We start from the raw sequence: 15,243 nt of genomic DNA, 5'->3' as shown, positions 1-15,243 counted from the left end.
CCCAAGCTTTCTCTGAATCATTCAGGTGTTCATTGGCAAACTTCAGACGGGCCTGTACATGAGCCTTCTTGAGCAAAGGGACTTTGCGGGCACTGCAGGATCTCAATCCATTACGGCGAATGTGTTACTAATGGTTTTCTTGGTGACTGTGCTCCCAGCTCCCTTGAGATCATTGACAAGCTCCTCCCGTGTAATTCTGGGCTGACCTCACCTTTCTCAGAATCATTCTTACCCCACCAGGTGAGATCTTGCATGGAGCTCCAGAGTGAGGGTGATTGACTGTGATCTTGTATTTCTTCCATTTTCGAATTATCGCACCAACAGTGGTCTCTTTCTCACCAAGCTTCTTACTGATGGTCTTGTAGCCCATTCCAGCCTTGTGCAGGTCTACAATCTTGTCCCTGACGTCCTTTGATAGCTCTTTGGTCTTGCCCATGGTGGTCGAGAGATTTGAACGGAAGAAACTGATTCTGTGACAGGAGTGTTTTATACAGGGACAGGACTAATTTGTGTGCCTCATGGGCACATAACCGGTCTGTGGGGGTCAGAATTCTTGCTGGTTGGTAGGGGATCAAATACTTATTTCCCTTAATTAAATACAAATTAATTTAAAACTTTTATTTAATGTTTTTTTTCTGGATTTTTTGTTGATATTCTGTCTCTCTCTGTTAAAATAAACCTTCCATAAAAATTATAGACTGTTCAAGTCTTTGTAAGGGGGTAAACTTACTAAATCAGCAGGGGATCAAATACTTATTTCCCCTCACTGTATATTCCATCCATCTAGATGTGTCACTGTAATAAGATTATCAATGTTATTCACTTCACCTGTCAGTGGTTTTAATGTTGTGGCTGATATATACTCGTATACACACTCAGGGAGAGGGTTCCTTTTAATTACCACATGCAGGAGATAAAGTGTACAAGGCAATGTGGGGACAGACTGGGTCAGAGCGTCTCCAAAACTGCATCTCTTGTAGGGTGTTCCCAGTCTACAGTCAGTATCTATCAAAAGTGATTCAAGGAAGGAACAGTGGTAAACCGGCGACAGGGTCATGGGCGGCCAAGGCTCATTGATGCACACGGGGAGCGAAGGCTGGCCCGTGTGGTCAGATCCAACAGACGAGCTACTGTAGCTCAAATTGCTGAAGAAGTTAATGCTGGTTCTGATAGAAAGGTGTCAGAATACACAGAGCATCACAGTTTGTTGCGTATGGGGCTGCATTAGCCACAGAGCAGTCAGGGTGCCCATGCTGACCCCTGTCCACCGCCGAAAGCACCAACAACGGGCACGTGAGTATCGGAACTGGACCACGGAGCAATGGAAGAAGGTGGCCTGGTCTGATGAATCACGTTTTCTTTTACATCACGTGGATGGCCGGGTGCGTGTGCGTCGCTTACCCGGGGAACACATGGCACCAGGATGCACTATGAGAAGAAGGCAAGCCGGCGGAGGGAGTGTGATGCTTTGGGCAATGTTCTGCTGGGAAACCTTGGGTCCTGCCATCCATGTGGATGTTACTTTGACACATATCGCCTACCTAAGCATTGTTGCAGACCATGTACACACTTTCATGGAAACGGTATTCCCTGACGGCTGTGGCCTCTTTCAGCAGGATAATGCTCCCTGCCACAAAGCAAACATCGTTTAGGAATGGTTTTAACTTGGCCTTTAAAGGTGGTCATAATGTTTTTGCCTGATCGGCTTATAAACTAATCAATGAATGTGCATACCAGGTGGGTGTACCTAATAAAGTGCTTGGTGAGTGTATATCAAGGAAAGAAGGATAGAGGTTTTCCTTTCATCATTTTTTTCCTTCTAGTCTTAATCAGCGGTATCATCGCTGCCTCGTTTTTAGCATTCTGCCGTTAAGAGCCGTTAGGATGGCGCTGAGATGTTCTCATGGAGTCGCCATGACAACCGAGCATCTAAGCTGTAGCAAAACGCAGAGAAGAAGAGCAACGATTAAAAAATTTAAAACATGAAACAATTCTACTTGCTTGTGCAAACAGGAAACGCCCCTTCATTTCCGATTTGTGCTCTGGCTAGCATTCAGTACATGATGTCCTTCTATAGGACATTGATTTTTTTACCCTGCTGCACTGTTAAATGCGCAGCTACAGCGGAAAAAGATTTAGTACTAGAAGCCTCACCAAAGTGTATGCATTAAAACAACAAAAGCAATTGTGATCTACACCGATCAGCCATAACATTAAAACCACCTCCTTGTTTCCACACACACTGTCCATTTTATCAGCTCCACTTACCATATAAAAGCACTTTGTAGTTCTACAATTACTGACTGTAGTCCATCTGTTTCTCTGCATGCTTTGTTAGCCCCCTTTCATGCTGTTCTTCAATGGTCAGGACCCCCACAGGACCACCACAGAGCAGGTATTATTTGGGTGGTGGATCATTCTCAGCACTGCAGTGACACTGACATGGTGGTGGTGTGTTAGTGTGTGTTGTGCTGGTATGAGTGGATAAGACACAGCAATGCTGCTGGAGTTTTTTAAACACCTCACTGTCACTGCTGGACTGAGAATAGTCCACCAACCAAAAATATCCAGCCAACAGCACACCATGGGCAGCGTCTTGTGACCACTGATGAAGGTCTAGAAGATGACCAACTCAAACAGCAGCAATAGATGAGCGATCGTCTCTGACTCTACATCTACAAGGTGGACCAACCAGGTAGGAGTGTCTAATAGAGTGGACAGTGAGTGGACACAGTATTTAAAAACTCCACCATGTCAGTGTCACTGCAGTGCTGAGAATGTTCCACCACCTAAATAATACCTGCTCTGTGGTGGTCCTGTGGGGGTCCTGACCATTGAAGAACAGGGTGACAGCAAGCTAAAAATGTATGTAGAGAAACAGATTACTACAGTCAGTAATTGTAGAACTACAAAGTGCTTCTATATGGTAAGTGGAGCTAAACAAACAAGGAGGTGGTTTTAATGTTATGGCTGATCGGTGTATAGGCGATACATGAACATATTTGCGTCCTGTTCTGCATGGTCAGACGGCGGTAAGAAAGCGCTACCTCGACCACCATCATTATAAAATGCGCATCGAGTTTAAAGCTATTAAGTATGAAATATTTCTCACATCTGCAAGCATTTCGAGTGACAATGTTCATAACCCTTTCCTCTTTTCCTGCCTGTCTTTTCCTCCTCGACTCTCCCTCGCCCCCTGCGAGGTTGTCATAGCGACACAGCCATTGACATTACATGTGTTCCGCTAATGCTTTACAATGCCGGGTGAGCGAGCGACATCGAGAGCGCTTTCTGTCTGAACACGGATGTCACTCTTCCATTTACAATAGCACGCGCTGAATAGACGCCTGAAGGAAGAACGGGAGCTGAACGAGAGAGCAAAAAGGGTGTTTAGAAAAAGAGGGAAGCATCAAGTGTGGCAAATATGCACAAATATAAAACAGCATGGTATGTACAGTATGTACATACCAAATGTGCATTATTATGTCGTTTAATTAATAATGTCGACTACGACCAGCATTGTTTAAGAGGAACGTTTTAATTATGAGCACTGAGAGGTGAAGTGAATAACACTGATCATCTCTTCATCACAGCACTTGTTAGTAGGTGGGATATATTAGGCAGCAAGTGAACATTTTATCCTCAAAGTTGATGTGTTAGAAGCAGGAAAAATGAACAAGCGTGAGGATTAGAGCGAGTTTAACAAGGGCCAAATTGTGATGGCTGGACGACTGGGTCAGAGCATCTCCAAAACTGCAGCTCTTGTGGGGTGTTCCCGGTCTGCAGTGGTCTCTATCTATTAAAAGTGGTCCAAGGAAGGAACAGTAGTAAACCGACGACAGGGTCATGGGCGGCCAAGGCTCATTGATGCACGTGGTGAGCGAAGGCTCCAACAGACGAGCTACTGTAGCTCAAATTGCTGAGGAAGTTAATGCTGGTTCTGATAGAAAGGTGTCAGAATACACAGTGTTATATATTAGGAAGGTGGTCATAATGTTATGCCTGATTGGTGTAGCTGAAGGTCTCAACAGGCTAAGCCGCAATATTTAATATGAGGCAGTCCTAGGTATTGAGAGCATTTTGTCCCTTTGGGGATTCCATACTCAATAGAAAAGTGTGCTTCTTTACATATGTGATCATCTCTCTGTAGTCTCACATATAGTCTGTGCTGCACCTACAAGCCCATTAGAGCTCAACCAGGATGAGTTGTGAATGGGGTGCTATTGCCCGACTTGAGCACCCTCTTTGCCCCTTTTTTGTTCTTTCTTTGGTTGGTTTCTTGCTCCCTTTTGGTTGGCTATGTTCCTGCTGTCTGGTTCGCCAGTGTAACTCAGTGGTGGATCGAGTAGCAGAATCAGTTGCACCTGAATGCTATTTAATAAATTAAATAATAATGATCTAAACATCGTCTAATAAGAACCTTTTCAGCAGGAAAGAACTAGGTTTTCCTGTCTGTTTATCTGGTGGGAGTTTGGGTTGCTGGTGGATTGAGTAGCTGTCGGGTTTAATTATTTTTTCTTCTACTCTGACTTGTCAATTTGGTTTTATTTTAACTGTTTTTTTTCTTTCAAATCTCTATCTATTGTATTTTTTGTGTGTTTCTCTGCCCTGGTTAAGTCTTCTGTGATTGGGCTCAACCCTTTAACATTGCTGGCACTTCTTTTACAAAACACTTACCACCCACCATAATGCGAGCCCATTAGAGCTCAACCAGGATGAGTTGCTCTGCCTTGTGATATGGTGCTATTGCCCGACTTGTGCAGCTTCTTCACCCTTTTTTGTTCTGCCTTTGGTTGGTTTTTTGCTTTTTGCTCCCTTTTAGCTCCCTTTTTGCTCCCTTTGCTAGGTTCCTGCTGTCTGGTTCTGTGGCTAGCATTTGTGGTGCAACTCACTGGTGGATCGAGTAGCTGAATCTGTTGCACCTGGACGCTCTTTAATTAATTCATTCATAATGATCTAAACATTGTCTAAAAGGAACATTTCCAGCAGGAAAGAACTAGGTTCTCCTGTCTGTTTTTTTTCTGGTGGGAGTTTGGGTTTGCCGATGGATTGAGTAGCTGGCGGGTTCGATCCAATTAACAATGAGCCAGTGGGGAGCTGGAACTGAGACCAGAATTTGAAGAGCTGTAGTGAACTGAATCACTGGTTAATGAGGCTGTTGATTAAAGGAATCGACACAAGACCTCTGTGTCTGCATGCCTCACGTCAGTCCTAATGGCATGGCAGGTGGGCATGATACTGCAACCAATGCCCAATTACAGTAGTCAACTGGCATGATTTTTTTTAATTTTTTTTATTACTATTAGCTTTGTTCATTTGTTAAGCATCCTTTAATAATGTTCAGTCTTCTAACATCGCAGGTGCGTGGTTACACCCGGTGCCCCTGTTACAAACCTCTCACCACCCCGTGATAGGTAAAATATGACAAATAAACAAAGTGATGTATGGAAATATAAAGTAATTTAAACTGATATTTATAGAGGTAATAAAAAAATCCATGCATACATGGTGCGCCGCAGTGAAGGTCAAACAGATGTTAACTGGGATTTATGGCTGCAGGAGCAGTGCTGCAGCTGAGTATAATAACAAAGACCAAAATGTGTGGACATCTGACCATAAATCCATATGTATTCAAATGAAGTTATTAAGATTGTATATTACTAACAGTAGCAGTGACCGCAACCCAGACAGTTTAGGTATGTTTACCACATACACTAGATGGCAGAAGTATGTGGACACCTGACCATGAGCTTGTTGGTCATCTGAATGCAAAACCGCAGGTATTTATGAGGGTTTTTATCCCTGCGTCGTACCACGTTTCCAGCCTGTTTATTATCCTGGAGTTGGTTTAAGTGCCACGCCTCTCACTCCAGGAGCACTCTCAGTCTCCTGCCACGCCCCCTCACTGTGATTGGTCACCAGATAATTATCCACTGGCATTTAAGAGGAATGCTGTGGGCCCAACAGTGGGAACTTTTGTGATTTGAATTTGATGTTGGTTTGTTTGCTTCCTATGCTCATGTTATTTTGGTTTGCCTTTGTTTTTACCTTTGTCTTAGCCTTAACCTTTAACCTTTGCCTTAGCCTTAGCCTTAACCTTTGCCTTAACCTTTGCCTTAGGTTTTGCCTTAGCCTTAGCCTTTGTCTTAGCCTTTGTCTTTGCCTTTGCCTTTGCCTTTGTCTTAGCCTTTGCCTTTGCCTTAGCCTTTGCCTTTGCCTTAGCCTTAGCCTTTGCCTGTCCTATTTGTCTTTGCCTGTCCTATTTGTCTTAGTCTAGTTCTTGTTTAGCTTTGTTCATGTTTGTTTAGTGATTCTGTCTTATAGCGTGTTCTTAGCTTAGCTTAGGGTTTAGGTTCCTGTTTCATGTTTTGCATTTAGTTTAGATTTAGCTTTGTTCTTGTGTGTACAGATTTAGCATTTAGCTTAGCACTTAGCTTTAGCATAGGTCGTGTGTTTGTATGTCTTGTTTACAACCTTGTCTTGTCTTATGTTATTATTAAATACTTTTGTTTGTTTGGTTGAGCGTGTAGCCACTGATGCGCACTGCTGCTTTCACATCATCATCACATGAAAATCTTCTTCCCCTTAAAGCTTCTTTGAGCGTCCAAAAAGGTGGAAATCAGATGGCGCTTAATCCGGACTATAAGCTCTCTCAGTCTTTCAGACACGATCAATTACTACTCCTCCCGCCCACACCGTTTCCAACCAAAATATAAAAGTGTGGAAACTTTTTGAAGATCCTTCGTATGAAGTTACCAATGTTGTGTATTAGTAACAGTAGCAGTGACCACAACCCAAACAGTTTAGGTGTGTGTGGAAGTTTACAACTAGATGGCAAAAGTATGTGGACCATGAGCTGGTTGGTCATCTCAATGCAAAACCACAGGCATTTATATGGAGTCGCACAATATATACTGTACATACTTTATCTAAGAACCTACCTGGAATTAAAAATGTAAGGTTTGTGTTTAGCGAATTAACGTTTATCATTCATGTAGCGTTCAAGTGCCTCACGTTTACTGGTTAATCTGCACTATGAGGCGATCCTAGCAATCCTACGGCAATTCAGGTAGCAATCGGCCCCAGCGATCCGGACCAGAATGAAACGGTTCGTGAAAATAACCGAATAAATGAATCCCTATTACTTCTGATTGAGCCGTTCATTTGGCGCATCATTTATGCCTCTGTATTCACCGAGTGCCAAGAATGTGCCGAATTTTGCACAGCGGGTGTCTTTGAGATATTTTGTATAAAAACCCTGAAGCATTAAAAAAACACACACACACACACACACACACAGTGTATACCGAGTGGAAAGGTGACTAATGGAACTTCTATCTGTCGCTGTCTTTATCTCTGCCTGCTTTTACTCTGCCTCGCTTTATCATTCTCTCTCCCTCGCTTCTCCTCTTCTACTCTCCCGCTCTTTATCGGCCTTCCTCTCCCATAATTTGTTCCTTCACTCAGCCTCTCTTTATTCCCCCCCCCACCTTTCTTTTGTTCCTCTTTCAGGTTTTTTAGCAACATCACTCTATCAGGACGAGACTTCTCTTTCAATGCTGACGGCTATTTGGCTAATCCACTGGTGGACGTGATCTCCTACACAGCAGCTCGGGGTTGGGAAGAGGTGAGACCAACTAGCCGTTCCATTATCGAATCATTACTTTAAACAGTGGGCCATACTGTCGCTGTCGCAGATGCAAGTAAATGACTCCCAATCCATCCTTCCTGTTCTTTTAAACATGGACAGATGTGAGCACAGGCTGGATTAAATAATAAAGAACTCCAATTGTTTACATTATTATTATTTGCGAGTTATAACTTTTAGTTCAATTTAATTTTGTGTATGTATGATTTGTGTAAATCAGGGGTGTCAAACTCATTTTCACCGAGGGCCACATCTGCATCATGGTGGCCCTCAAAGGGCCGATTGTAACGTGTCCTGCTGTGATTGCAGTCTGCCTTTTAAGGCTTGTACAATTTGTTGTTTCTCTTGAAGGCTAAATTCAATGTTTGGTGTCAAAATGCCAAATTTATACTGTATATTTAGAATAGGTCTACATTTATATTGTACTCCTTTACCACAGACACGGCCTCATAACACGAGACGTACCGGTTTTTCTTCTTGAAGCACAAACGTTCACTTTCCCATCTTTCATTAAATTTCCTCCTTCTGCTTCAATTTTTTCTTCTTGTATATGTTGGGATTATTTGTAAATATTTCTCAACATCAGTTGTTGGAAAACCGCCTCAGTTAAACACTGATGTGGAAACACGGCCATCTAGTGGTGGGATGCGGTCACTTTGCGAGTCACAAAATCGACTTGCATTGTGGTAGATGCAGTTTATGTACGGTTTTACAGTGTATTATAAGAAAATTATACATCTTTTAAGCTCTCTCGGGCCACATAAAATGACGTGGCGTGCCGGATTTTGACACGTGGTGTAAATCCTATTTATTCAAATGATCCTCCAGGCCACCCACCGTGGATGGGGGTTTCTGCTGAGTTTGGTTCCTCTCAAGGGCTCTTCCTGTATTTTTAAGGGAGTTTTTCCTTGCCACTGTCGCCCTTGGCTTGCTCAACAGGGGTTTTTGATCTGTTGGTCCTGGATTCTACAGAGCGAGGGTTCCTGCCCTTCTTTTTATGCATTTTGCCCCCTTTTTCTCCCAATTTAGTGAAGCCAATCCCCAGCCGGGGTCCCCGATGGAGTCCAACGACATGTGTGCAGTCTAACAATCCATTCTTAGTTAACCATACTTTGGTGTATTTGCTTATGAGGTCGGCTTCATGTATGAAGAGCCACGCCCCGATCTCTGCGCTCCTCCACTTTCTGTACAGGCGCCCTGGGCAACCAAGATCCTCCACCCCTTAGTCCAGTCTTTCGCACCCAGCAGACTGGAAGCCAACTGTGTCTGCTGCAGACATTATAGGAATGTCCTGGGCACACCAGTCCCTTCTTATTCCCTTATACCCATACTTTGGTGGATTTGCGCATGAGTTCGGCTTCAAGTACGTAGAGCCACGCCCCATCCTGGGCAACCAAGGTCCTTACACAACATTGATAACCCCACCCCATTTAGTTTGGTCTTTTCCCACCCAGCTGGTGTGCTAGCGGATTATCCCACTGCGCCTGCTGGGCGCACCAATTCTTTCTTATTCCCTCATACCCATACTTAGGTGTATCTGCTTGTGAGGTCGGCTTGAGCCACGCCCCGATCTCTGTGCTCCTCCACTTTCTGGGCAACCAAGGTCCTTACACATTATTTATAACCCCACCCTATTTAGTCCGGTCTTTTCCCGCCCAGCAGATTGGAAACCAATTGTGCCTGCTAGAGGGCGCCCAGCCAACCGGTAGCAGTGCCAAGATTTAAACCCATATTTTTATTTATAATTTTTACACTGGTATATTAAAGGGACGTTATGAGCATTTTTTTATATTAGGGGCTGGGTGGGGGGTGTATATTGTGATTTCAGCCTTGCTGGTATGTGGAAGCCCTCCTTAAAAAGTGGAAGGTGTTTTAACCCCAAATACATACACACTAGGTTCTATTACAACATCAAAACCCCATTCCTGGTTAATCAAATGTCCCTGGTCCTCTTCATTAAAATGTTTTTTTTTTTTCTTTGTTTCTTTTTAGAGAGGCTATTTATTTTTCTCTCCGCAGAGTGAAACAGTTAAACCAGTTGTTTCCTCTTTAGTTACCTCCTTAATTTTAGATGAAAATGAAAAAGGACCAGCAGATTACCTGCACCATGAATATCATTAGCTCTAATAGACTGTCTAATAGCATTTTAATAATGCATGAATGTCATTTGGTATCACGCAGGTGGGCTCATGGGAGAACGGCGTGTTGCGTCTGGAGTACAGGCCCTGGTCGCGTTACGGCCCCTTTCTGAAACCGCTGGATGACAGTCAGCATCTGCGTGTGGTCACTCTAGAGGAGAGGCCTTTCGTCATCGTGGAGCCGGCTGACCCCGGAACCGGCTCGTGCATACGGGACTCGGTGCCCTGCCGACTACCACTCAACAGCAGGTCAGAGACTCCTATGTACTGTTCTGTTCTGTTCTGTTCTGATCTGATCTGATCTGATCTGATCTGTTATGTTCTGCTTTTCTGTTCAGTTCTGTTATGATCAGCTCTGTTCTGATCTGTTCAACTCTGTTCTGTTATTCTGTTCTGCTCCATTCTGTTCTGTTCTGTTTTGTTCTGCTCTATTCGGCTCTGTTCCGTTCTGTTCTGTTTTGTTCAGATCGGTTCTGATCTGTTCTGCTCTGTTATTCTGTTCTGCTCTGTTATTCTGTTCTGCTCCGTTCTGTTATTCTGTTCTGTTATATTCTATTCTGTTCTGTTCTGTTCTGCTCTGTTCTGTTCTATTGTATTCTGTTCTGCTCTGTTCTGCTCTGTTCTGTTCTATTGTATTCTGTTCTGCTCTGCTCTGTTCTGTTCTGTTTTGATCTATTTTGTTATGTTATATTCTGCTCGGTTCTGTTCTGCTCTGTTCTGTTCTGTTATATTCTGCTCGGTTCCGCTCTGTTATATTCTGTTCTGTTAAAGTCTGTTCTGTTCTTTTCTGTTTTTTTCTCTGCTGTTCTGTTATGTGCTGTTCTCTTCTGTTATGCTCTATTTTGTTCTTTTCTGTTCTTTTTTTGCTCTGTGCTGTTCTGTTCTGTTCTGATCTGTGCTGCTTTGTTCTTTTCTGATCTGTTCTGCACTGTTCGGTTCGGTTTTATGCTGTTTTGCTCTGTTCTGCCTTGTTTTGTTCTGCTCTGTTCTGTTGAACTCTGTTCTGTTCTGTTCCGCTCTGTTTTATTCTGTTCTCTTATGTTCTGTTCTGCTCTGTTTTGCTCTGTTCTGTTATATTCTGTTCTGTTCTGTTATATTCTGCTCTGTTCTGTTCTGATATATTCTGTTCTGATATGATCTGATCTGTTCTGATCTGTTCTGTTCTGAACTGCTCTGTTATATTCTGTTCTGATCTGCTCTGTTATATTCTGCTCTGTTCTGATATGTTCTGTTCTGTTCTGATCTGCTCTGTTATATTCTGCTCTGTTCTGATATGTTCTGTTCTGATCTGCTCTGTTCTGATATGTTCTTTTCTGCTCTGCTCTGTTATATTCTATTTTGTTCTGTTCTGTTCTGCTCTGTTTTGTTCTGATCTGATCTGCTCTGTTCTGTTCTGTTCTGATCTGCTCTGTTATATTCTGATATGTTCTGTTCTGATCTGCTCTGTTCTGATATGTTCTTTTCTGCTCTGCTCTGTTATATTCTATTTTGTTCTGTTCTGCTCTGTTTTGTTCTGATCTGATCTGCTCTGTTCTGTTTTGTTCTGTTCTGCTTTGCTCTGTTATATTCTATTTTTTTCTGTTCCGCTCTGCTCTGCTCTGTTTTGTTCTGATCTGATCTGATCTGCTCTGTTCTGCTCTGTTATATTCTATTTTTTTCTGTTCTGCTCTGCTCTGCTCTGTTCTGATCTGTTCTGCTCTGTTATATTCTATTTTTTCTGTTCTGCTCTGCTCTGCTCTGTTTTGTTCTGATCTGATCTGTTCTGCTCTGTTATATTTTGCTCTGTTCTGTTTTATTCTGTTCTGCTCTATTTTGTTCTGTTCTGCTCTTTTCTGCTTTGTTCTTTTCTGTTCTGCATTGCTGGGTCCACCAAAACAGGATCAATGCTGAAATTTTCCATGTATTTACAGAATTTGTCATTTCTAGTATGAATAAGTCAGTGCAGCTGATTGTCTGTTATAACCAGAGGCTTTCACACTAATTCACCCCTCCAGAGTCCAATATTGTGAAATTAAAGAGTTTCAGAACACAGTAAATGTAAATTACACAGAGAATTTTAATTTCCCACCACTGTGAATTAATTCAGCAGCTTCGCTAAATTGTTGAATGTATTTAAATGGCCAAAAATTGTTGAATGTATTTAAATGGCCAAAAAACCCACAAATCTTACATCCTGTAATACATGTAACAATGTGAAGAAAATGATTTGGGATGTGCTGTTAAACATTTTTATTAGAACTAGGGACCATGCGCTTGTGTGGCGCAGTGGTAAAATACGCTATCCTACTACTACTGGGATCTAGGGTTTGATTCTGATGCTATTGGCCGGTCGGGCGTCTATATGCAGACATGATTGGCAATGTCTGTGTGTGGTGGCTGCTACTTCATAGCTGAGATGCTGTGGTTTTTTGAACCATTGAACCACTTTTTCAAAATGCCACTCATTTTGATTTGGAGATAGAAGCACAACTTGATTTCAGTGATCAGCATCATTTTACAGGGGTTCTTCAAAATGTTTCCGCACTTTTTAAAACTCAATTTAATAAGAATTTAAAAACAAATTACATCACTTTTCCACATAGTCTCCTTCTGATGTATTTTTCCCAGCGTCGTACCAACTTTTTTAATGCCATCAGCAAAAAATGTTTTTGGTTGAGCACGTAGACACTGATTTACCGCTGCTTTTACATCATCACCACATAAAAATCTTCTTCCTCTTAAAGCTTGTTTGAGCGTCCAGAGAGGTGGAAATCAGATGGTGTTAAATCCAGACTATAAGCTCTCTCTCACTCTCTCAGTCTCTCAGACATGACCAATTACTACTCCTCCCGCCCTCACCGTTTCCAACCAAAATAAATATGAACCCCTATAGATTTTGATGCGTGCAGGCACCCAGGTGGCGCAGCGGGATATTCCACTAACACACCAGTGCCTAGATTCTGAACCCCTCGGTTTAAAACTCGGACTTGCCACCGGTCGGCTGAGCGCCATTTAGCGAGCTTAATTCTTAATTCTTAGTTCTGCTAGGGAGGGATGACCGGACTATGTGGGACCCTGATTGGCAGATAGAGAGGCGCCTGTGCAGAGTGCATAGGTGAAAAAGGGCTCTGCTAAGCCCTGCTCTGTGTGCGGGTCAGAGGAGGCATGAGCAGCAATATACCCACCTCGACTGCAATCAGGGATCCCCGAGCAGCGGAAGACAAACTGACTATGCTAAATTGGGAGAAAATGGGTGAAAATGCATAAATACAATAGAAATAAAAGAACCTGTGTTCCATTACCTTTCATGTTAATGATACTTTTTAATGATTTTGGAACTGAAGGCAGCAATTGTTGCAGTTTTGTAAATTGAAATTTTCTGGAAATGAAGGGTGCAGCCATGAATTTAAATGAATTTAAATGAAGGGTGCAGCCATGAATTTAAAATTTAACATTTTAAAACATCCTTGTCAACAACTAAGGGGACACTGACAGGTCCTGACATTATATAAAGCTAGCATGTAGAATATGACTGACAGATTTGGGGCTCTTTTCAATGCTTTTGGGGCATCTTCAGTGCACATGCAGCCCTCTTTAGGTTTTTAATTGGGTTCAGGTCTGGGTTCTGACTAGGTCATTCCAAAACTTTGATCTTCTTCTGGTGAAGCCATTCTTTTGATGATGTGGCATCCTTTGGAATTTCAAAATTCCCCTTCAGAAGGTTTTGTGCCAAAATTGACTGATATTTGGAGATATTTCCCTCCACCTTGACTAAAGCCCCAATTCCAGCTGAAGAATAACAGTCCAAAGCTTAATGCTGCCACCACCATGCTTCACTGTGGGTATGGTGTTATTTTGATGATGTGCACCAAACATTCCTTTTGGGATTATGGCCATAAAGTTCAACCTTGGTCTCATTAGACCATTATCCATTTTCCCATATGCTTTTGGCAGACTTGATGTAGGTTTTTGCAAAATGAAGCCAGGCTTTTATAAGAAAAGGCCACCCTACCCCACATCTCAGACATATGATGAATACAGGAGATTGTTGTCACATGTATTACACAACCAGTACTTGGCAGAAATTCCTGAAGCTTGTTTAATATTGCTGTTGCCTCTTGGCAGCCTCCTGTACCAGCTTTTCATCAGTTTTGGAGGGATGCCCAGTCCTTGGTAATGTCACTGTAATGTCATCCACTTGCAGATGACAATTTTCAGTGTCTTCCATATATAGTATATATAACAAGGATTTTTTTTTTACTCGTCTCCTGACTGATAATACCTTTCAACCTTTCAACCTAGAGTTAATCAGTCACTTTAATTGATAGCAAGTGTCAATAACTACTATTTAACATGACTTTGCATTGTAAGTTGCTTATTCTGAACACAGCTACAGCCCCAATTATAAGAGGGTGTGCACAGGTATGCAACCACCATCCACATTATTTTGGTTTTTAGTTTTATTCTTATTTTTTCTCTTCAAATAATTTCGGTTTGTTTCTGTGTTGAATTTTACAGATTATAGGTCACATTAAAGATAGAAATACATGTATACTGACCAAGCATAACATTATGACCACTGACAGGTGAAGTGAATAACACTGATTATCTCTTCATCACAGCACCTGTTAGTAGGTGGGATATATTAGGCAGCAAGTGAACATTTTATCCTGAAAGTTGATGTGTTAGAAGCAGGAAAAATGAACAAGCGTGACGATTTGAGCGAGTTTGACAAGGGTCAAATTGTGATGGCTAGACGACTGGGTCAGAGCATCTCCAAAACTGCAGCTCTTGTGGGGTGTTCCTGCTCTGCAGTGGTCAGTATCTATCAAAAGTGGTCCAAGGAAGGAAGAGTGGTAAACCAGTGATGGTCATTGGCGGCCAAGGATGAACACATGGCACCAGGATGCACTATGGGAACAAGGCAAGTGTGATGCTTTGGGCAATGTTCTGCTGGGAAACCTCTGACCCTGCCATCCAAGTGGATGTTATTTTTACACATACCACCGAGTTTAAGGTGTTAACTTGGCCTCCAAATTCCCCAGATCTCAATCCAATCGAGCATCTGTGTGATGTGCTGGACAAACAAGTCCGATCCATGGAAACCCCACCTCACAACTTAGAAGAGTTAAAGGATATGCTGCTAACATCTTGGTGCCAGATACCACAGCACACCTTCAGAGGTCTAGTGGAGTCCATGCCTCGATGGGTCAGGGCTGTTTATGAAGCAAAAGGGGGGCCAACACAATATTAGGAAGGTGGTCATAATGTTATGGCTGATCGGTGAATATATATATATATATATATGTGTGTGTGTGTGTGTGTGTGTGTGTGTGTGTGTATGTACCTTTTTAATGTAACGTTTTCTATATTTTTTGAATGTACGTTTTCTAAATGACAGAAGGCTGTGCAAACTGTAGTCTGTCCTAGTGAGGCTGGTCATGGGTGTACTTGTATTTGTAGAAGGAATTAAAGGCA

General features: G+C 42.4%; 1 protein-coding gene across 1 annotated transcript in view; it reads left to right on the top strand.

Annotated features, from left to right (window-relative positions):
* grin2da (glutamate receptor, ionotropic, N-methyl D-aspartate 2D, a) overlaps positions 1 to 15,243 on the top strand; it is a 232,600-nt gene that overhangs the window by 180,290 nt on the left and 37,067 nt on the right. The window contains exons 5-6 of the mRNA XM_062985506.1: positions 7,513 to 7,627; positions 9,830 to 10,035. Coding sequence (XP_062841576.1) covers positions 7,513 to 7,627; positions 9,830 to 10,035 — 321 coding nt within the window. The remainder of the gene's footprint in view (positions 1 to 7,512; positions 7,628 to 9,829; positions 10,036 to 15,243) is intronic.

Source organism: Trichomycterus rosablanca, chromosome 2 (genome assembly GCF_030014385.1).
Source record: "Trichomycterus rosablanca isolate fTriRos1 chromosome 2, fTriRos1.hap1, whole genome shotgun sequence".
In the NCBI taxonomy this organism is placed as follows: domain Eukaryota; kingdom Metazoa; phylum Chordata; class Actinopteri; order Siluriformes; family Trichomycteridae; genus Trichomycterus; species Trichomycterus rosablanca.
Note: the sequence above shows the minus strand (reverse complement) of the source record. Positions and strands in the feature narration are given on the sequence as shown.